This window comes from Epargyreus clarus, unplaced genomic scaffold (assembly GCF_041222505.1).
Source record: "Epargyreus clarus isolate Ecla_fem2 unplaced genomic scaffold, WU_Ecla_fem_2.2 ptg000007l, whole genome shotgun sequence".
Taxonomy (NCBI): domain Eukaryota; kingdom Metazoa; phylum Arthropoda; class Insecta; order Lepidoptera; family Hesperiidae; genus Epargyreus; species Epargyreus clarus.
Window position 1 is genome coordinate 5,254,169 of NW_027332215.1, and position 24,546 is coordinate 5,278,714.

Sequence of the window (24,546 nt, forward strand, 5' to 3'; positions counted from 1 at the left end):
TGATTGTCGGTGCCTCATTGTTAATAATGAATTATTTTTCTTCACTCCATGATTCAATCTTAACTTCTGCCATAGCTGTCGTTGTGTCTTCCTCCATTGTTCACGTACGTTCTGCAGTACAGACACACGAGCCGTCCACACTGGCACTTCGCACTCGGCGCGCACCTTTGTGTTTGGCGAAACAACCGACAAATGGCAGATTGCGGCGCGCAAGAGTAGTGTGCACGGTTTGTACGCATAAGGTACACTACACTACACTACAAATTCTGTTACATTGCATGTTACGTTGCAGCAGTCGGTACCCACCTTTATAGTTTAAAAGCGACTAATAGACAGCCGAACGGACAGACAGACAGCGTTAGAAATCTATTAATAGTGTCCCGTTTTTACCCTTTTAGTTCGAAATCCTCAAACCGAAGGCGGCATTCGGAACATTGAAATACTACTAGCACTTGTCTATTATTAAGCGCCATGCATAGGTGTCTTAGTATCTTTTTATAGTAGGTATCGATCAGCCTTTGAAGTTCCATTGTTGGACAGGCATGCTTTAACATAGTACTTATATCAATATCGAATTAAATAGCACCATTGTAATATACGGTGGCCCTTTTATATCCCCCTTCCTCATCCTCTGCATTTTATACACTTTTTGATTTGACTGTCAGACATTTAGTTGCAAAAGCAATTTACAGATTAGAACTAAGGTGGTAGAACCCTCTGTTCCATTTCGGTGGCACCACCGCCACACCTATTTCAACCTAATAACAGCAGTGTTAAGCGCTGCCGTGTTCTGGTTTGAAGCGTGTGGTAAGAGAGACGTAATCCGAGGAATGACAACTTAGTCCTCAGAGGTAGCAGCGCATCTGCGGCCGACCTCAGGTATGAAACGAATCCCATCTGGTTAATTACGGACTTCCATGGGCGGCAGTAGCTACTTATCGTCAGATGGGCTACATGTTCATCTGCTACTCCTATGTTATAAAAATACTTTAAATATTTTGATAGTGTTTCTATAAGAAGATATATCTGTGTATCTGTGTGTAAAGAAATGTATACGTGGTCAAAATACCTTAAATGAGTAAAATACATAGATAGATTACATACATAGATACATTCCTTACAAGGAAGTGTAACCAGTGTTAAGAATAGAAATTGTTTCGTAAAAAAAAGTTTTCCCACGTCTCCATGCTAAAATGTCCCTAAAAAGTTTGAAATATTATTTATTACGTATTATTAATTATTTATACGTACGTATAAATTTTTTGTTTGTCAAGAATTCAGAAAATAACTGACAAATCAGCATTTTGTGGCTTCATCCAATTTCATGGCGGTGAAATATCTTTCTATTTTACTTATCAAAGGCATACACCAATAGAGTCAACGAAATGGCTCAGTAATCGTTATTGTGATTGAAGACGTAGTTCCTTTGGGAACCACTGAAATTGAAAAGGGAAAATGAAAATAGAGCCTTAAAAGTTTAAGTTTGCGAAGTCCGAATAAAGGTAAAATTCTGGGCTTCTTTTTTATACCAAATCTACAGGTTCAATTTTTAGGGTTCCGTACTTTAAACGTAATAACGGAACCCTAACTTAGCCTCGAATCTATGTTTCGAACTGTTATCGAGAGACAATGATTTTATTTACAAACTAGTTTTTGCCCGCGGATTCGCCCGCGTTGAAAAGAAAATAATATGACATACTAACATACATAAAACTGAAACTTCGTATCTTTATTGGAATGACAGTGGCGCCATCGCGAAAATTGGTAGTACCAACTCTGAAACCTTCGTGGGCTCATGGACAACAACTTTGCTAAAAATCATCACTAACTTGATCAAATGCATAGTTTACGATTCAACCCTTACTAATATCGATTAAAATAAACGACTTTTTGGTACAAAAGATCGATTCTCCGATTAATCTATCTTAGATCGCCATCCCTAGTTCCCGTAGGATTTCCGGAATAAGAACTATCCTATGTCATTCCTCTCTCTCAGAGTCTCAGACTATCTTTGTACAAAATTTCATTAAAATCGGTTCAGTGGTTTAGGCGTGAAGATACAGAGAGTCAGACAGACAGACAGAGTTACTTACGGATTTATAATATTAGTAAGGAAGTAAGGATTATGTATAATAATTATACATAGTTTAAAAACTAAAAACAACGCTAAAATCGCACAAGGAAAATCGTTAATCCTGATTCCTGACAATCCTGCTGAGGAGAATGGGATAAAATTATTAAAATCGTGTATTATCACCGGTTCTTGACAATTGTTCAAAATTTAAAATTAATCGAACCGTATAAAGTGGGTAAAAATCGAGTTCAAAGATTCCGTTACATAGATACATATATACCGGTACTTAACACATGATAAAACGCTTCGGTCGTCCCATAATTTAAAAGCAGACGTTCCAACACATAATAGTGGCTTTTTCCATTTTTCATTCACTGTTCAGGCAGTTCTGCTCTGGAACGCCCTGCCCGTGCACATCAGAAAAGCACCCAGCAAAGCTATTTTCAAAAAACTTGTCCGAGAGCATCTGAGCACCTCATCTGACAAATAAAGCTTCTTTTTTTTTTCTCTCTCTTATCACTTATATGTATATTTATTTATTATATTTAAAACATATTTATGTATGTATGTATAAAATATGTATATTATTTATTTATCCTTAATGTATATGTATATTTAACACCTGCCGCAAATTCTCTCCAATCACCAAGGGTTGACTGGTAGAGAATGCCATTAGGCATTAAGTCTGCCCTGTTGTAATTTAACTTAGTGTTATTTGTACAATAAATATATAAATAAATAAAAATAAATAAATACATACATACAACCCAAGTTAATAAAAGCGTGGTAAAAATAGCTTGAAAATTATTGGGGATCGCGTTTTAACGCGATCCCCAATAATTTTCAAGCTATCTTCAAGTTTCTTTAGAAACCGCTATTTCTTGATGCGCTTTATGTATTAAACCGTAATAGGTAAACAGTTCATTTATCACAATGCATTTCTTCTACGGCTGCTGTCATATCAAATACTAAAAATAAAAAAATAAACGTAAATATGGTACTACGAAACTCATTCTTTAACGTCAGTTTTTAACTGATTGGATTATGATATCAAAAGCTATACTATCAGACAAAGTACGAAAAATGTTATGAATGATATCATATTCTAAAGGATTGATTTAAAAAGTTTCAACGTTATTATTCGATAAAAAATAAATCATTTTTCCTAGAAAGAGCTCGAGTTCGTTTTCACCAAAGGACATGTATCTTTGTGTTTTTTGATAGTATCGGGACAAAGGAAATTCAAATTCTAATTCTGGAAAGTAATTTTCTTTCTTCTGTCTTTTGTAATTCAACGAAAATACTTTTAATATCATCATCATCAACCCATTACTGTCCCACTGCTGGGCACGGGTCTCCTCTCAGAATGAGAAGGATTAGGCTATAGTCTACCGCGCTGGCCAAGTGCAGATTGGTAGACTTCACATAAGATTTTTTTTATAAATCTCTCAGGTATGCAGGTTCCCTCGCAATGTTTTCCTTCACCGTTTAGCAAGTGATAATTAATTTTTAATACGCACATAACTTTGAAAAATCAGAGGTATCAATCGGAGCCTAGGATTTGAACCTCGGACCCTGCGATCGAGAGGTCGAGTGTATTAAGCACTAGGCTATCACTGCTATCGCTTTTAATATACATTGGTCAATTAGTATGCCCGACAGTCCAAATAGTAAATAAAACATATTAAGGATTGTACCGTATGCTATCTACATGATTGATTCAATGCCATTGACCTACGTGATGTCATCGCCACTTGTGCTGAAATTGTCTTGTCTCAATTAGGTTAAAAGGAAAGTGATAGCCGCTTTAGTATTCTAATGGGAGCAAATACTGCTGTAGGAGCAAGCGACTTAACATTAACAAGTAATTAATACGTAAAATCTAAATCTTTATAGTTATATATGTTTTTTTTAGAAGTGTTTTGTGCCGCCAATGTGAATCTACTAACTTCATATGGAACAGGAGTTCTCCCTGAAGCCGATCGCAATTGCATTGTCGACTAAGACTCTGAGGAGTAAGATTATCGCCTCATATGTGAGACAGCCCACATCCACAACCTTCTACCGAAACTCAGAAACAGAAAAGGTGTAGTACCTCTGGTATCTCACCGGTCGAACCATGGCTCTACCGCCTTCTTAAACTTTCCCATGATAGAAATAGGTGTCGTACCACTGGAACCTCATCGCTCGAACCATGGCTCTACCACTTATACATCTTCTTAAACTTAACTTAACCATAGTCACTGAAACACAATGAGAATTCAACGATCTGTTTGTCATCTCTAACACATGCAAGTTTCTTCACGATCTCCAAAAGAAGTAAGAAGCAGAAACATTGACCTGTTAATTTTATTTTAAGTATACATTATATTAATTATGTACATAGACAGATATGACAAAATTATCGTAATTATAATATTGGTCACATTTTGCGCCACGTCGGGCACCAAGTCGCCAGGAAGGCGTACACGGCTGGCCTCTCCGGCAGACAGTAGCCGAGGCTCTCCAGCAGCGAGGGCGTCTTCGTCACGGACTCGTGGAAGTCGTGGAAGCTAATCACCCCGTCCAGGTCAGCGTCCATTCGCTTCAACATGATATCCACTAGTTCCTGCAAAGGGTACGTCGTCAATCAATTATTGCCTACAGATGGGCACGGATTCCCTCTCCGAGTGAGAGGGGTCCCGGACACATTGCAACTCGTGGACCAATTGTATGAAAAGTAGACATTTCTGGCATTTTTTAAGAACTCTTAAGCATGCTTTTTTTGTAATATAGGAGTAGCAGACGAGCATGCAGTCCATCTAATGGTAAGTGGCTACTACCATCCAAGGACATCTGTATTCAATCATAGATAGGATTTAAAATTCCTACCAGAGGTCGGCGACAGACCCGACGTTCCGCTACCCCTGAGGACTAAGTAAGCGTCAGAAAAGTATGTCTCCTTTACCACACCCCTTAAACCAGAACACAGCAGCATTTAACACTGCTGTTATGAGGCAGAAATAGGCGTGGTGGTGGTGCCGCCGTAGTTGAACCACTAAGGGTTCTACCTCTTACAAATGAAGGTTTGTTCCTCACGTTGTTCTTCACTTTTAAATGAAGTGATAATTACTTCTAATGTGCACAAAACTGTTGGATCAGAAATCAGAGGGATTGAATTAACCTGGGATTTGAACCTCGGACTTTCGATTGAGAGACAGTTTGAACCGTGCTCTCACTTCTGTTTTCAAAAGGTCGTGTTACTATTATTAAATAATGAAAATTTAGACAACTCTACTAATGGAAAGTTGTAATTTTCATGAATACCTGAACACCAGTTTGTATTTTGGCAACTTTTAATGAGAGGTTACGGTGTTACGTGGGAGGATCGTTATATTTAGCTTCAAAATTAACTGACAATTAGTTTTAAGTACCTTTTGGTTATTCGATTCTCAAGTTACCACCGACTCAAATATTCCATCTTATAACCGTCCACACAGTGAACTTTATCATTAACCACTGCTGCGTTGAGTTTGAAGGGTGTGATAAGTGGGACTTACTACACGTGTATATCGTTTCTTTGCAAGAATAATGACGCAATTAAAACAGGCAATTTTCCAGGAGAACCAGTTTAAAATTAAACAATGTTTTTGTTTAGAAATCTTTTATTTAAATGAGAATGAAAATAATGATAAATACAATTACTCGTATAAATAGTTATGTATATAACCACAATACTGTTAGGTTACACATTAAAATAGAAAATATTTGTGATTAAATTGTATCTTTAACAGAAAAATGAATTTTAAGTTGTGCCATTCCTCTTGTAAAGAAACGATATCTGAAACGTTCGAACTTAGTCCACAAGGAGCAACTCGTTTGTGGCTGAGTTCAGTACCCTTACCATGAGTTTTTACGATTTGACAAATATGACTATTTTGATTGAGTAAACGTAACGTAAAATTGTGGGATGTTTTGAAAACTCATGGTAAGGGTACAGATAGGGCTTTAGTCCTATATCTGTAAAAAAATCAAGTGTCGAAAGTCTAGACCCTGTGACAGACGGACATATGGACAGATGAGGCCTATTTAATAGGGTTCCGTTTTTAGGGTTCCGTACACAAAGGGTCGTCCGTCTGTCCATCAAAATCCGTCAAAATGTCTTCCTGTCAAAATGTAGCCACGTGGTAATTAATAATTGTTCCGAGCCTGACAACGATGATTATAGTACATACGTGTACGTAATCAGTAATTAAGTACGGCAGAGGAGTGTAAACTGACAAAGTAACGCATGCAAATTGCTTTTAAATCACCATTCGTGCCTAGGTTTTCGGAACGAATCGTATTCATTTGACTGGTAATTCAGTACTACGGCTTCTGTTATTTTCGTTAATACTTAGAAGTAATACAGTACTTTGATTTTACACTCTATTCGATTGTAAGTGTAAAACATTTTTGTACTCTATCGTGTCCATTAATTTTGTACGAGTAAGTATTTATTAAAGTATTCGATGTTTCATGTTACTTTTGCAAAAATATTAAAGTAGCAGACGAAGAGGCTAATAACTAGCTGCCTAATAACAATAATAATAACAGCAATGTTAAGTTCTGCTGTGTTCTGGTTTAAAGGGTTTGGTAAGAAGACATAATTTTCCAAGGCATCCCAGCTTTGTTCACTTAGGTCGCGGCGCATCTTTGCCCGATCTCAGGTTGGAATTTAATCCTAATCTTATATCCCAACTCTATGGTCAGCTATAGCCACTTAAAAGAAGGTTCTAGAACCCTTTGTGGTTCGAATCCGGCGCACCACCGCCACACCTATTTCTGCCTTATAACAGCAGTGTTAAGCGCTGCTGTGTTGGGGTTTGAAGGGCGTGGTAAGGAAGACATACTTTTCCGATGCGTTCCAGCTTAGTCCCCAAGAGTAGCGGCGCATCTGATGCCTCAGGTACGAATATCTAATCTTATCTGGGGTTGATTACAGATGTCCATGGGCGGCAGTAGCCACTTAGCATCAGTTGGACTGCATGGTACGGCTACTCCTGTATTATATGAAAAAACTTTAAATTGGTCTAAGGAAATGCCTTCCGTCTGTCCGTTTAAATTAGTACGCTAACGCTAAAGTGCTTTAATAGTATCGCTCATTCGGTACATTTCAGGGCTTTATAAACGTTAAATTATCCGAATTTAGTTATCCACGTCGAGTAGGAATAGTTAATAATATTAATATTAGAGTGCAATAACTCTAATATGAATCTAAATATTTAGATAGATTTGTATTAATTTTAAATATTATTAAAAAAATAACTAAATTATTCTGGATATGTAACTTGTTGTTTTTATTATCATCATACCATATTCTTGTAATAAAAAAAATACCTAGGACCCCTGCAACAAATGATTTGTTTGAAAAATTCAATAAAAGTAGGAAATACGGAAATCCAAGAAAAGTGTCCCTAATAATATGGACACTGACTGTATATTCACATGTGGTCGACGGTATGTAAGCCGTCACCAGCGCCACCTTTTTTCAATCAACGGCAACCAAATTCACGCTTGGCTGCTCTATGCCGATAAAGCTTCGTTAAAACACACGCAAGAGGGCTCTGAATCTACTTAAGTATGTACAAAGGACGTAACCGCGCGGCCACAGACTCGATGGCGAGGGAAGCGGGCAAGGAGGTCGTGTGACCGGGTTTTCGTCATGCCGCTTACCGAATTTTGTTGGCTTTTTAGGGTTGCCACGGGTTCGAAAATACATAGTATTGTGTTCTACGCATTTTAGTCAATTGTGCTATATAATGTAAAGAAATAATTATATCACAAAAACATTGCAAGCAAGCAAAGATACTATAGTATCATCGATAATCTAGATGTCGTAATCATCTCCTAAATTCGTTTAATGATAATATTTTAAAAAAAGGTCATCTGAAAAAGATAGCGTATATTATAGAAAAAAGTTATAAAAAAATTCATATACACATAGATTATTAAAGTTAAACGGCGAAAACTTAACGTGTGCCTACTATATTCTTCCTCGAGTACTTATTATATTTTTGCGATGTTTTTGTAAGAAATAATATTTTTTATAAAATAAATTGGCAGCAATACCGACGCGAGTAGGGCAGCAAGTGGCCACGACGGAAATAATCAGTGCGAGCAGTAATACGAGGTGTGAAGACGCACCATAAGAAAAGCCTATGGCGGACTATCTACAAAAAGTTTAGTTCGGCAATTTTTTTTGTGCGGGCGGTTTCAGAAACAGTTTGCTGTTGTCAGTTTCATGAGCGAATTTACAATTTCCCCAAGTAAAAAGTTTTTAACTATTACGTTAATTTAATAAAAGTGCGATCATAAGACTTTATATGTTTACTATTTATTTCTTCATACTATATCACAAATATGTGATATTTTTATAAAATCGTAACAGTGAAAGAGGATACATATAAATAAAATTGAAAACTTTACATTGTATAATTTCGAAAATTATACAATTTAAATATTTATTTAAAATTATTTAAAATATAATTTAAAATTTTGTTAAAGTTTAAATTTTAATAATATTTCTTCTATTGTCGATATTTTTTCCTCGATATATCGATGCCGATATCAATACTTTATTTTAAATCGATATTTGTTTTCACGCTATATTGAGTGAGAAATTCGCGACAGAATAGAGACGGTACAGTAGTATAGCCCGCGCCAAACTGCTAGTCCGAATATAGAAACAAGTCGCGTCGCAATAGCAAATTGCAGATATTAGCGGAATGAAGACAGGGCGGGACCCTACCGGCACCCGTCCGCAGCCCGTTCTCGCCCACGGATACATAGCCTGCGCGCAACAACTTCAGAACGGACTAGCAGTTTGGCACGGACTATATCCCTGAAGTCAGATCAAGAAGAGTTTGTTTATCATTTATATAGGACCTTTAGTTCAGTAAAGATCCTTTTCAAAAATACTCAGGAGATATATACATTCATATCCTTCAACTAGTTGGAGCTCTAGTCGAAGGACACTAATGTTGGAATCGTTCTTCAAGGTCTTATACAATCTACGTCGTACATTCGTTAGCATGATTCAGAATACTGGGTGACGCCATCTATTGTAGCTTCATGTAGGATATTCAGCAAAGCAGCGACATCTATCTGCTTTTTAAATACCTAAGTGTATCGCTGCAATTGACCCACCAAAATTTTGTTGGTTTAATTTGTTGGAGAGGATAAAATTGTAAGTCGGATTATTTTAGAATTCAACTTATCGCAAGTCAGAACAGTGCCGAATCGTTTGCTGATAAATATTTGATCGGCATCCTCACCCTATATTTTGAGAGGCGACCTATATAAAATCAATAAAGTAAGTTGAAGGAGAATGTATGAAAATTGTTTCTTTAAAAATGAGTGATCAGTGGTCGCCTATACGAGTATATTGTCGTGTCTCCTACAATTTTATCCTTATAAGCGGTAATACGGTAGCGGTAATAATTTGTAATAATACAAGATGTTTTTCCAAAATAAGCTCGTTTGATTCACGGCTCGGAAAAAAAGATTTTTTTAAAGTGCTAAGTAACAATGCAGTTTTGATTTTCATTAATATCGGTATTGCTTTTTCGCTAATCCTTATAGTTTAGGTTTGCGCTATAGGTATACGCAATTTTGAAGAATTCACCCTGTATACATACAGGACTATTTCTACGTATAGGCAGTTGCAGACAATGATATAAAATCTAATATATATTTATGTCTTCATCATATCACCTCAGAATCATGCGAATTAATTAATAATCGACACATAATTGGTGTGCTGTCAGTGCTAGAGCATATGTCACATTTTAAGTGCGTATGCAATCGTAACTAATTATATATATAAAAAATAAATATATATAAAAAAAATTAAAAACAAGCTTTTATGTGTTTTAAAAACAAGCTAGAAGCTTTTAAAATAATTTATTTTAACAATACATTATATTAAAATCTATGAGATTGCCTCGTGTAACTACAGATATTCCATGTCCAACTTTTAACATTATCATCCTCATCCCTGAATATTTCGAATTTCGGAAATTTCGGATCAAAGTCTTTGCGAAAACGAGTTAAACGAGTTTAATAACAGAGTTCCCACGGCCACCCTTTAGCTTCATCATTAGACCATAAACATTATTTGCGACCAATACTCATACCATGAGTTTTTACGTTTCGACAAATATTACTGTTTGGTATTTTGGTATTTGCCAAAACAGTCAAAATTTGTCGAAACGTAAAAACTCATGGTAAGGGTAGAGAGTGCTTGCCAATTTGTATCAAATAACGTAATTCAACTACTAAATTCCCAGGGTCACCTTTCAGCTCTATTATCGGACGCTGGATATCATGTACTTACGACTTACGCCTATTGAACCGGGGCTCGGTTAGCACGTGCGTGCGTTGGCAGGGGGAGTCAATCGTGGACCTCTCATGGGCGACTGCCTCTGCCGAGCGCTTGGTGACGGGCTGGCGGGTGGCGGACGAAATTGTCACGCTATCCGACCACCGTCATATAACGCTGGACGTGACCTTACAGCTTCCGGTTCGTAACGACCGACAGGGAGAAGGTCCCACACGACGTTGGGCTCTGAAGCGACTTGATCGCGACTTGCTCGTCGCTGCAGCCCACGTCGTGGATTGGTCCAGCACCGCCGCTGAGGGCGCGACCCCAGATCTCGAGCAAATATGGCCGCTGTCTGCGAGGCCGCCATGCCTAGGGTTAGATCCCGCAGCAGGGGACCGGCATACTGGTGGTCCGACCACATTGCAAAGTTGCGCGCTACTTGCTTGCGGTCCCGTTGCAAGTTCACGCGCGCCCGCAGACGTCGACTGCCAGTGCCGTAAAGACGGAGGAAAGGTACAGGGAGTATCGGAACGCAACCGTGGCGCTTCAGCTTGCCATCGCGGAAAGCAAGTCTCGAAGTTGGTCGGGACTCCTGGACGGCTGGATAGAGACCCATGGGGGCGCCCCTATAGAATGGTACTCGGAAAGCTGCGCCCATGGGTTCCACCGTTAACGGAGACCCTGGATCCCGACTTTGTCACGGTCGTTATGGGAAACCTGTTTCCTTTCACTTCGGATAGCCCTGATGTCGAGGCAGGAGCGTCGGTGCTGCCCGAGTGGACGGAGGAGTTGGCAGTCAGTGAAACAGAATTAGAATGGGCCGTGAAACGGTTGGCCGCGCGAAACACCGCACCAGGTCCTGACGGAATCCCGGGTCGGGCCTGGGTGTTGGCGCTGACCGTTCTCGGGGAGAGGTTGCGGTCTCTGTTCACTGACTGCCTCGCTTCCCAGCGGAATGGAGGCAGGCGAAGGTGGTGCTCCTCCACAAACCGGGCAGACCCTCAGACTCACCCTCGGCCTACAGGCCGATATGTCTGCTGAACGAAGTGGGAAAGCTTTTCGAGCGGATTATTTCCGCTCGTATCAGCGGACATTTGGCGTGCAGCGGTCCGGATCTATCCGACAGTCAGTACGGCTTCCGAAAGGAACGCTCGACTGTCGATGGTATACTCCGTGTCCGCGCAGTCACAGAGCAGGCCGTATCCAGTGGCAGAGTCGTCTATAAGCCTAGACATTGTGAATGCTTTCAACACTCTGCCCTGGAAAGCGATAAGGGAGGCCCTCGTATATCATCAGGTGCCTCCCTATTTGCGTGACGTGTTGACGGTCTATCTGTCGAACCGGAGTGTAAGCTATCCGGGCCGATACGGGAGTGTCGGGGAGAAGCGTGTCGTGTGCGGGGTTCCGCAGGGGTCGGTCTTGGGGCCACTCCTGTGGAATCTTGCATATGATGTCGTACTGTGGACGGAGCTCCCTCGAGGTTTAAGCGTTATCTGCTACGCCGACGACACTCTCGTGCTGGCCGAGGGTGAGACTTTTGAGGGCACGATGAGGCTGGCCGAATTAGGGGTGGCACGCGTTGTCGCAAAAATACGCGGAATAGGCCTTAGCGTTGCGGAGAATAAGACCGAGGCGCTATGGTTCCACGGCCTGCGGAGGGGCGTGGAACCACCCTGCATGTCAGTGCGGGTGGGTGACGCGGTTATCGAAGTGGGCAGGTGCATGAGGTACTTGGGGCCGCTGGCGTTTCGACGAGCATTTCGACCGTCTGGTCCCCCGGATTCACAAGGTAGCGGGTGCTTTGCACAAACTGCTACCAAATCTAGGGGGACCAAGGAAGGAAGTCCGCCGCCTCTACGCAGGTGTCGTGCGCTCTGTCGCGCTCTACGGTGCGCGCGTATGGTCTAATAGACTGTCGGGCTGCCGGCACCGCGCGGCCAAATTGAATGCCGCGCAGCGTATGATCGCGATCAGAGTCGCACGAGGATACCGGACTATTTCGTTTGAGGCGGCCACAGTCCTGGCGCGGTTTCCGCCACTGGACATTCTGGCGGATATGACTGCTGATACCTTTTTTAAGATCCGCAGTCTCCGCGAGAGTGGCCATCCTCCTAACGCTAAGACGGTCGAAGTGCGCCGGACGAGAGCCAGCTGGCACGCCCTAAGACGCTGGCGTGATAGGCTCCAGGAGCCACGGGGCGCACGCCAACGCGTGGTCCGTGCGATCCTGCCCAGCTTCCGAGCTTGGCTAGAAAGGAAGAAACTCGTCACCTACCGGCTGACACAGGTGCTCACCGGACATGGCTGCTTCGGTGAGTACCTGCACAGGATAGGCAGGGAGGCCTCAGCGAAGTGCCATCATTGCGGCCATGCCCAGGATTCTGCGCAGCACACCCTCGAGGACTGCCCAGCGTGGCAACCCGAGCGGCACATCCTGGTGCAGAATATAAGGCCGGACCTCTCCCCGGAGACTTTTGTTGCGGCAATGGTCCGTTCTGGCGAAGCGTGGGATAGCGTGGTCGCGTTCTGCGACCGCGTTATGCTCGTAAAAGAGGACGCCGAACGGGTCAGGGAGCGCGCTGATTCCGCGCGGAGAAGGAGACGCCGAAGGCGTAGATAGCGCCCCCCGGCACGGTGTCCCTGTAGTCTCGGGAATAGAATAGGGGTACGGTATCCCCTGCCTGTCGTAAGAGGCGACTAAAAGGGGGCTTCCGGGGTTGCGGGTGGCAAGAGTGGGAGCTCGAACCACCCAGCAAGCAACCCCGGGAAGGACGACGGAATGTGTGGTCGCATACCGTCGTAAACACCAGGTGGTGTGGGAGGAGCCAAAAGTGCTCCCCCAGGGTAGAACCCGATCGGGGCATTGCGCTTGGAGGAGTCCGGTTGTGTTCCCTCGGAGATCCCGGAGTTCTCCAACAAGCGTTGAGGACGACCACCGGGGGGGTTTTAGTGCGGTAAAAATAACCAGGCGTCGCTCCCACGTCGTCGGGTACCTTTTGAAGGTTTCCCCCTCGTAAACAAAAAAAAAAAAAAAAGGTGTACGGGTGTCTGTGATCCACCATTGCGGTGGATGGGTTCAATGGTACAGACAGGTGTGTACTTGAGGAGGCGAGGATCAGGCAGAAACCGGCAACCAGCGCCGTATATGACCGTTTTATAAGGTTACAAACCTTGAAAAATCGACGTCAAACTGCCTTTCAAGCCCGTAATCTCCTAGAGGCGGTCCGTAACGTATTTGTTAGGATACGTACAGTGAGAAGAAGATTAAATGAATTTGGACTTAAGTCATACATGCCCGCCAAAGCCCGCCAAGGCTTGAGGTAGCCCGATTCGCATTTGCTCGCCGACACCGTGATTTAAAAGATGAGAAGCAAGTTTTCTTTAGCGATGAGAGTAGATTATATGCGAATTTTGTAGGTGGACGAGAGAAGATGTGGATATACCAAGGGGAACGCCACAACCCAACAAACTTCACCCAAGCAATAGCATACAATGGAGGGTCTGCTATGGTATGAGGTGGCATTGGTGCGGGAGTATGCACAGCGCATCATAATTGAAAATGGATCTTTAACAGCACAAAGGTACATAATAGACATCTTATTATTATTATGTTGAAGGTGGTAGAACCCTTTGTGGTTCGACTCCGGCGGCACCACCGCCACACCTATTTCTACCTAATACCAGCAGTGTTAAGCGCTGCTGTGTTCCGGTTTGAAGGGTGTGGTAAGGGAGACAGACTTTTCCGAGGCGTTCCAGCTTAGTCCTCAGGGGTAGCGGCGCATCTGTGGCTGACCTCAGGTAGGAATATCTAATCCTATCTGGGGTTGATTACAGATGTCCATGGGTGGCAGTAGCCACTTATCATCAGGTGGACTGCATGCTCGTCTGCTACTCTTATATTATAAAAGAAAAAAAATCTTAGTACCCCATGTGAAGCCCTTTGTTCTAGGTATATATTGCCGAAAAAAAAATTGAGCAACATTATGCTCCGCCGCATACAGCGCGAATAGTCTGCCATTACTTAAATGAAGTTGGCACTTCTCACATGGATTGCCCAGCTCGATCACCAGATATGAATCCACACACACACAATAGAACACATTTGGGATCACATAGGAGGAAAGGTATATCATCGAAATCCAACCACTATAGGGTTTCAGTTTTCCCGGCATATTTTTTTCCCGACCCACGGGATTTCCCGACCACATTTTTCCGGGAATTCCCGGAAACTCGAGAAATTTTCAAAACACTATGATTTCTATGGCCCAGAAATAAGAGTTAGAAAGGTTGGACCTTTTTCTAACTCTTATTTCTGGGCATTGCTCACTTCTTGCAACTGGGGGAGGCCAGGACCGTATTATACTACGCCACTCTGCTATACGGATTCGTGGAAAGACGTACGGATTAGTGGCCAAACCATGTCAAATGTTTTATCCATTATCCATAAGGCCTCTAACAAGGTTTAACGACAGCTAACAAAGTGCTACAATACCTGAGATCGTCGAATTAACGTGTGGACCGACCGATATAATCAATGAGAGTCTCGCCTTCCAACGACTTCAAAAATAATTAATAAACACAAATTAATTACTATTAATATGATTAGTGGTTAGAAAGTTTGCCTCTTACTGGAGGGCTCTGAGTTTAAAATGCACCGCAGGCGGACGCACAGCGGATACTGAACAAAATAATGTTACAGTCTTAACAATGAGTAATTAAATATCACACCTTTTTCTAGCCAGAGTTGTACTAGGGCTATGCAGTCTTCTAAATATAATAAAAGATAAACTAATAATTTAAGTTTAAATCGGATGGGATTCAGTATGAAAAACCATGGCTGCAGCGTCCGTTTTATTTAAAGGGTAAAAACGGAAGGAACCATATTACTAAGCCTCCGCTGTCTGTACATCTGTCACAGAGCTCTATCTCCTGAACCGTAATCGATGGACATTTGAAAATTTTGCAAAATATGTATAATGGCTGCTATAACAATAAATACTAAAAATAAAAAAGTTTTAAATATAATAAATAAATAATTTTTCGATGTTTTTCGCTTCCATAATGCATGTACTTCAATGACTGCAAAAATAACTAATACAACAAATAAAAGAAATAAAAAATTTGGTGGTACGATACTCTCGAGCTGCGAGTTCGATTTGCACTTGGCCAATTGTAATTATATAATAAGAAGCCTATATCCAGCAATGTTCCTCAAAAGGCTAATGAATGTATGGATAAATAAGAGTGCATTGAGTGCCTCATTTGCAAATGTATTTCTTACATTGACATGATTCTTAATTTTTTAAACATATTTCATTTCCGTCAGCTTGTAAGCAGTACCATTACAATATAGTCGAAAGTTCGGTATTAATTTGTGCTTAAATGACATATTCTTACGCGTTAAGGTCTACTTTAACATTGTATATATGTTCTCACCGAGTATTGCATGTTAAAATCATCATAAATGTTAAAATCAATGAGTAATTTACGATTTTTTAAAGTTTTTTTTGGACCTTTGAAATTTCCCGAGTTCCCGGGATCCCGGCTCATTTTTCCCGTCCCGACTCATCGTGTTTTTCCCGGGAATTCCCGACCAGAAACCCTAAACCACTAGGAACGTAGAAAAGTTCAAATTGGCTTTGCTGGAGGACTGGGAGAATTTGCCCCAATAAATGATTAACGGCATCATTAGCACCATGGCAAAGCATACTCAATACCTCATAAAGGCCTGCGGAGGCAATACACGCTATTATCTTTATTATTGTTTAAAAATTAAAATAGTTTTTAACGACCCATACAATTTTTCTTATTTTTTTACATTTAACTTTAATTCCTGAATAGTAATGTTATTTATTTCAAATAGACCTTTATTACGAACATTTACCGACCTTTTTACCTAAAAAATAGATGCTAAAAAAAACAAATTCAAAACAAAAAAAGAAAAGTTATAAACTTTTATACAGCGTTCCTCTAATTTTACCGGCGCGTGTAGATAAAATTTACCTTGCTATATTTGATCCTATCTAACATACATAGGTACATACATTCATTGCAACTTAATAAAAAGCTTGCAACATGTATTCTTCAATTATAATGTTTCTACAATATGTGACCTTTTGATCAGATTTCCGAGATTTTCTATTTATAGTATTTATAGATACAACGTCGCAAAGAGCCGCACGGTTGCGGGAATTTCCAGAAATGAACTTTAAATTTCATATTTACGGATGTTGTACTTTTTACGAAACCTGTCATTCATTGGAAATGATATTTTAACTGTATAAAATATTTTTACAAAATGTGACCTTTTAAAACAGGTATCCAGGATTTCTATTTCAGAAATATCATCTCAACATTGTCCGCATGAAGAAGTGTAGGGGAATTATCCAGAAATACAGTTTAAAGTATTTCAGGACATTCCTGCTTTAGTTGGAACGTGACACATAAGCAAGTATCGATTTTGTAATAACAAGAATCAAACATTATAACTGCAGATATTTTTACGTGTTGTGGCCTTTGAAACAGATTCCCAGGTTTTCTATTATCAGAAATATCATCCCAACACTGTCCGGATGCAGAAATATTGTGCAAATTTCCAGAAATATGCAGGAATTTCCAGAAATATAGTTTAAAATATTTCCAGTCACAGTTACAGTTTAAAATATAGATATTTCCGCTTTAGTTGGAAGTTTCGGAACGTAGCGTACTAGGAATTATAGATTTCGAAATAAAAGGAATGAAATATGGTAACTACATAAGATATTTTAATAAGATGTGAAGATGTGACCTTTTGAACAAATTCCCAGGTTTTCTATTATAAGAAACACCATTTCAACATTGTCCGGATGTAACAGTGTTGCGGAAATTTCGAGAACTGTTGTTTGCTTAACTACTCGTATAATTTGGTCGAAAGGTGACCAATTGGAAAACTCAGCTAATTTCGTTCAGGTATTATGATATGCGGACTAGTTTAATGATTTTTAATGACACACTTAGCCCATATCGATACCGCTCTTAAACGTGCAGGGCTCGCAGGGTTCGATTTCCAGCGTGAGCAAAATCCTAATGATGAACATAACTTGTTTCAGGACTCTGAATGTTTGTGTAATTATCTTATTAGTTGAACTATGTATTATAACGCGAAATACGTCGACAAATAACGGTTTCTTGTAAAACGACCCTATTTTTTAGTATTTGTTATTATAGCGGCCACTATTACGCATACTCAAAAAAATCAAGTGTCTATCTATTACGGTTCAGAATATAGAAGCCTGTGACAGACGGACAGGCGGAACCCTAAAAATCATGATTACCTTCACTGCTTCCTCAACATCGTCGTCACGTGACGCCTTTGCCAAACTCTTCTTCATTAGCTGGTACATAGTCTCTCTTCTTAAATAACCCTCGCCGAGAAGATCGTAGCACTGTAATAGCGAATGAGCGCTTCATCGTTGTTCTACGCTGTTGCTACGATGTTCATTAAGTATTCATATGCATAGTAAACATTATTGATAAATATTCATATGCATAGTAAACATTATTGATTTTTTGTAGACAAGGTGAGCTGACGCCGTGAGAGCGACGACGGGTTATGTGAGACTTTTACCGCACTAAACCCCCCCCCCCCCCCCACACCCCCGTGATAGTCCTCGGGACTATAAGACTCCGGGATCTCCAAAGGAACGCAACCGGAGTCCTCTAAGTGTGTGGCCCCGTCGGGCTCCGCCTAGATGACCATAGACCCCGGAGCCCCCTTTTAGTCGCATCTAAAAGGGGTCGCCTCTTACGGCAAGCGCAGGATACCATAGCCCTGCTCTGGTCCCGGAACTACAGGGACAAAATAAGTTACACCTACCTACACATAACAACCTAGATATACCGTAAATGCATACGATATCCGTTCCTCAAGATCACCACGTAGATACAAGGAAATGGCCTTCGCGAAGGTCGCCATGGTCACGTACGGCGAGGTACCACGATCTAGGGCTACCATGACCCTTTCCATCATGTACGCATCGGTCATGCCCAGGCCGGTGTGGAGCACGTCCCTAAAGTGAGCCCTGAAAAAAAACAAAAAAGACTGGCATCAGGACACTGAAACTCAGCTCAATGCCCAATCATGCACAGAGAGTAGGCCCTGGCGTAATAGAAGTCATAATTATAGCTCAGGATAGCATTACTAAATATTTAGATTATTATTAGAGTTATTGCAATAGATTTGCATTAATTTCAAATATTATTAAAAAAATAACTAAATAGTTCTGGATATGAAACTTATTGTTTTTATTATCATCATAGCATATTCTTGTAATTAAAAAATACCTAGGATCGCAACCAATGATTTGTTTGAAAAATTCAGTTAAAGTAGGAAATACTAAAATCCAACAAAACTGTCCCTAATAATATGGACCTGTACATATTAAATAAATGTAAATACTAAATAAATACACACATTCTTGAATTCACTAATCTCGGACCATCTCTTGATATATTTTATGTACGGAATTTTACAAACCTTGATATTAAATCCGAAGCAGCAGGTTTTTCGTCGCGCTTTTGAATTTTGAAAAATATCACCATAATTTCTGAAATGAAATAATATACTTGTTTAACCAATACGATAAATTACTTATATTTAATTTGTGACACTTGACTATTTTATGCGGATAAACACGTTAAGAGAAAATAAACAGGGGTCACGATAAAAGAAACCGCTGTTTTGCACTTGGCCAATTTTAATATTAAAAAAACGTTCACGGACAACTTTTTAACCTCGCGTTAACTATTACTTAAAACTACCAGTTGCTCAAGCTCAGCCCAACCACGCCGTCTGACGCGGATTGGTGGAGGGGGTTTGGGCTTATTGCCAACCTGTAGCATTCAAACCGGCTAAGATATCCAATAAGGTTTGACGACTGCTACCCAATAACAAGTAAACTAACGCCTTCATGCATCCTTCGAATAAGGCATTAATAATAATAATAATAACACATTATTGTACCCAAAAAAGAAAAGACAAAAATAAATAAGCAATTTTAAACAATACAAAAGGCGGTCTTATAGCAGAACAGCATATCTTCCAGGTAACCTTTAGGTGGGGAGGTATAAAAAAGATAAATGAAAGGATAGGTAGGGTTTACATACATTAAAACTAATACATTTGAGGCTGTTAGAACCAGAGTAGCCTAACTACAAAAAACGATTTACAATATGGAGAAAAGTATATTCAGACTATATCCAGCAGTTTTACGCGGACCGTACATCATTTTTAAATTACGAAAATACAGATAGATCAAAAATCATTGAAATGCAGTTAGGCCACTCTGGTTCTAGCAGCCTCATATATACCTACTAGTGATGGACATAGACAGGAAAAGTGTCATCCACGATTCATTACCAATTTTTCTGGGATCGACAATCCATGTGAAATGTGAGTATCAGTGTGAAGCGGGATGAATTTTGTATGAAAATCTTAACAATGCCCGCAGTTTAGCCTTATTAATTTGACATCTTTACCCGCGAAGCACTAAAGAGCGCTCAAAACCCAACCAAGTCCGACTGCGGTCAACGTTACTTCGTAGAGGTTGCTACAAGCTACGAGGCAGGCTCTCTGTTATTGACATTTTTTTATAATAGTGCAAGTTACGCGGTTTTACCAACGTTTATAAGTGTAAATAGGGGCAAAGACAGACTTCGTGGGTTTTCATATTTTTGTGTGGTACCCTAATTATTTCTATTAATTAAAAGTAGCCAAGTTACTACTTATAATATAAGCTGACGACTAGTAAAAGTACGTTAAAATCAATCTATCCGTTCTGTAGATTAGAATAAATATACGGGCCGACAGACAAAAACTCTGTTTTTTTTGTTATATACGTCTCGTATGTAAATATCATCATAAATATGCATAGTGAAAATCTGTAATTTTAACATTACAAACAGATCCTTCAATTTTAATTTTTACATAGATTACGTACGTTCAAGTTCGTCGAATGTGAAATGCGTATCTTTCTGTATCTCCATCCACATAGCACCATGTTTTTTCCGGAAACGTATCTCCTCCATGGGATCCAACGCTGAGTCCAGTGAAGCCGACATGATGGGTTATCTTTGGAACTTTGAGATTCTTATAATAATACGCTGTGTTGAAAAAAATTTGATTGCAACTGTTATTTGACAATGTGGTGACAGTTCGCTGAGTTGCCAACTTGATTATTAATAAACAAAGATAATGTTGCTCTTAATATGCTTTATATAAGGTCCGTGCCAGACATAAACAAATATTTGAACAAATACTTTCCTCTCACATTTGAACACTCATTTGTTTATTTTTTTTAACCTGTCACTCATGTCATGGTCTCCTAGCAACTAGACTTTGCACATGTGTAGCAGGCTCCACACATACTTGATGGCAAAGTGCAAATATTTGAAGCAGGCTTTGAAGAAATACTGAAATACCCGCGATTCACTGTGTTCAAACATGTGTTCAAATATGTGTTCAAATGTTTGTGCTTTGTCTGGCACAGGCCTAACATAGCACTGCTTGAAGATAGAACCCTCAGTGGTTCGACTCCAACAGCACCGCCACACCTATTTCTGCCTATTAGGAAGAAATAGGTGTGGCGTTAAGCGCTGCTGCGAAGCAGCGGTGTACGGTTTAAAGTTTTCTGTGATGATGTCTCCCTAAACATACTTTTTCGAGGCAGTCCAGTTTAATCATCAGGGGTAGCGGCGTATATATGGCCAACCTGAGGTAGAAATTTAATGTTTCCGGTTCTAATTACATGTCCATGAGCGGCAGTATATTTCTAATCTGCATCATATTTCTAATTTCAAACAATATAAGTACCTATCACTATCACACATATTTTCTGTAAAAGTATCAGTTTTCAACTAATGTAGAGCGCATACCTATAAGAATCGTATGAGCCATTGTTATTTCACCTATGAAGCACAATAACACCAACGCGTAGAACCTATTCTTCCTTTCAAAGAATTAACCATAATATATTTTACCTTGAAAGGAATTTTCCTACAACATCTACCTAGAACATCTCTAGTTAAAAGAGCTATAACATACATAACGATACGACGTTGCACTGTGACACGATGCGAAGTCGTGTCGCTGAATGATATCGTGGTAATCTACTACGTATGTCTTAAGAAATCTTTACACAACATCGTATCCCGTTGCCACATTTTAAAATCAACAGCCAAAGATGAGTTCTCCATCATTCATGATTGAGATAAATGGATGGTCCTATATTTTCGTGCATTTCTTACTCTTTTTCAAGCATCTAAATATTAACATAAGGAGAAAATGTACCTAGATAAGAAAACCATATCTTATAAGTGTATATCATATCTTATAAGTATCGTGTAACTTATCTCCAAATTTGATGATTTGTGACGTCACACCGTGGTTCTATTCGTGGCGCAAAATGTAGTGTTTCTATCACTACATACATCACCGACTTCTATATCACATAACATCGCTTCAAGTTAAAACGTCGTATCGTATAAATGTTTTTGCCTTAAGATAGATCTTACTTAATTTCTGTGAAAGGATAAACATATTTTGTAAAGAGACAAAGGGCAACATTGACAATGAAAGGCGTCTAAAGGTAAGTGAAGCAGAAAAACAACATAAGTGTCTATTCACATATACCGCACCGCACGACCGCCGCAAAATGTTGACAAGTAGTGATTACATGTATTGCTGCAACTTCTTGTGGTCTAAGATCCCAAAATAGGTCGCTCTACGCCGGAATCCTTGTAACAGGAAATTAAATAGTCAATCTATAGGATAACTTGTTTACCCATTTAAACGTACCTCCATCTAGCTGATCCACTTGTGAACAATGAACATGTAACTCGTTGAACTCAACGGGGTTTCTGTAAACCCGTCTAAGCAAATGTCGCTGTGGCGTGGTTATGGTAACATGGTAAGTGTGAATAGACACTAAGAATCAGGTAATTTAATCTATTTACACCGGGCAAATAAGCGAACTGGAGTCAACAAGTCTTATACTACCACCCTATACTGACATCATGTTAGGTGTACTGCACAAAGGTCCTTGCAGACTGCGCTATTCCCACTTAAAAAAAACAGCTCTACATTCACAGTCCCACTAGGTTTCCCTATGTCGTGGATGCCAAATTCATCATTCATTCATCAGAACACATATCATGTCAAAGTCAAAATATGATAGGCCTTACACAGATGTTAGTACTATATAAAATGTGACGTATAAAGAATAAACACTATGAAGACCTCACTTGGTAAATTGATATTGCCTGAAAATAGCCCAAAGAAAAAGAAATCGGATAAAGATTTTTAGTCCGAATATATTTTATCATCCCTTACAAAGTACTTGTAATATATTGGATTTCACAGATTGCTTGTAAAATTCTGCCCTACTGGAAGAAAGAATGCAACAGGTCAGAAACTTACATATGAGTAACTCATTTCATAAACCTCCTAATAAATATTATACGTTTAATTATATATATACTATAATTACATAATAGTACCGATAGCCATCCTCATATATTATCACTTACTTAAACATAAAACGGTATAGTAAAACTTGTGTAAAAAGTGTGTGAAGTCTTCCGATACGCACTTGGTCAGCGTGGTAGACTATGGCGTAAACTCATCTCACTCTAACGGAAATGCCCAGTAAACACGGGCTTCAAATATAATAACCGGGATTGAGCTTAACGTGTTTACAGAAACACGGAACCGCGCGTAAATAAATCACTAGCAGTCGCCATCAACCCATTTCTGTTTCACTGCTGGGCTCGAGTCTCTCAATGAGAAGGATTAGGCCACAGTCCAACGCGATGGCCAAATGTGTATCGGTGTGTTACTTCACATACCCTTGAAAAGTTTTTTAATATCTCTCAGCCTAAAATTCCAACGTTGAACCACACGATCGAAGCTAAGTTCAACCACTAGGCTATCAATGCTGAGTCGCCCAGTATCAGTATGTTAATAAAATGATTGGTCAAAAATTTCTTAACAAAATATATGGTAGTTAAAATAATATTTATTTGAATAGTATAACGCATGCCTACTCGCCTTTATGATGTCACCCCATCCCCCCGCGCCCGACGCCCACGGATGCAGGCGCATCGGTATATAACCCGCCAGGGTACCTGAGGCCTCAGTGCGAATCAGGACGGTGCACAGAGGAGTTGTTTCCTGACCTCAGTTCCCTAGTGACTCGCGTAGGCAGTGCGCTCTGATAAATCGGTAAGTAATATACCGATATAAATTTATTTCAATAAAATAATTTTATTTGCATTTTAATAACATTATTTTATGACTGTGTTAAATTAAATTTAATTCGCAATTATTATACTTGACGGAACTGTTTCCGAGAACTATAAATTTAATTTAATTTCAACCATAGAATAACATGAATTCAATAGAATGACATTGTAGATTTTCATAAATAATTAAGTTCTTTCATATTACTAAAATGAATTATTCATTATGTGTGATTTATTTTAATTGACATAGGATTGTATTTGAATTTAATTAAACTTGCAAAACAGTGATAGCCTAGTGGTAAAGAAACTCGGCCTCTTGATCGAGGGTTCCGAGTTTCAAATCTCAGGAACCCGCCACTGATTTTTAAATGTCCGTATTATAAATTAATTATCACTTGCTTAAACGGTGAAGGAAAACATTGTGAGGAAACCTACATACCTGAGAAATCTTAAAAATAAAAATAAAAGTTTTCAAAGGTATGCCAAGTCTACCAATTCGCAACTGGCCAGCGCGGTGGACGATGGCCTAATCCTTTTCATTCTGATAGGAGACCCGTGCCCAGGAGTGGGACAGTAATGGGTTTAATGATGATGATGAAACTTGCAACAGAAATCTCGTCATTAACCCACCTCTGTCCCACTTGTGGGCATAGTTCTCAAAGTGGAAATGGTTAAGGTCATACGAGTAGTTCACTTCGCCGTTATACTCCGGGGTTCGCACCCCGGGCTTGCAGTATGAGAGTCTGTTTTCATACCATTCTAGTTATTGTTTGTATACGTATATGCGTAATACGTAAATACATTATTCACCATAAAGACCTGAAATGATAGCAATCAATATGATTATAGG

At 39.8% G+C, this 24,546-nt stretch overlaps 1 protein-coding gene across 1 annotated transcript; it reads right to left on the reverse strand.

Moving 5' to 3' along the window:
• Positions 1 to 4,405: 4,405 nt before the first annotated feature.
• LOC140743093 (calaxin) lies at positions 4,406 to 20,625 on the reverse strand. Its single transcript, XM_073074157.1, has 5 exons — positions 20,396 to 20,625; positions 18,934 to 19,003; positions 18,298 to 18,478; positions 17,732 to 17,842; positions 4,406 to 4,682 (listed from the first exon to the last, which is right to left on the reverse strand). Exons 1-5 carry the CDS (start codon positions 20,514 to 20,516, stop codon positions 4,497 to 4,499), a joined length of 669 nt encoding a protein of 222 aa, XP_072930258.1. The 5' UTR covers positions 20,517 to 20,625; the 3' UTR covers positions 4,406 to 4,496.
• Between the last annotated feature and the right edge of the window lie 3,921 nt (positions 20,626 to 24,546).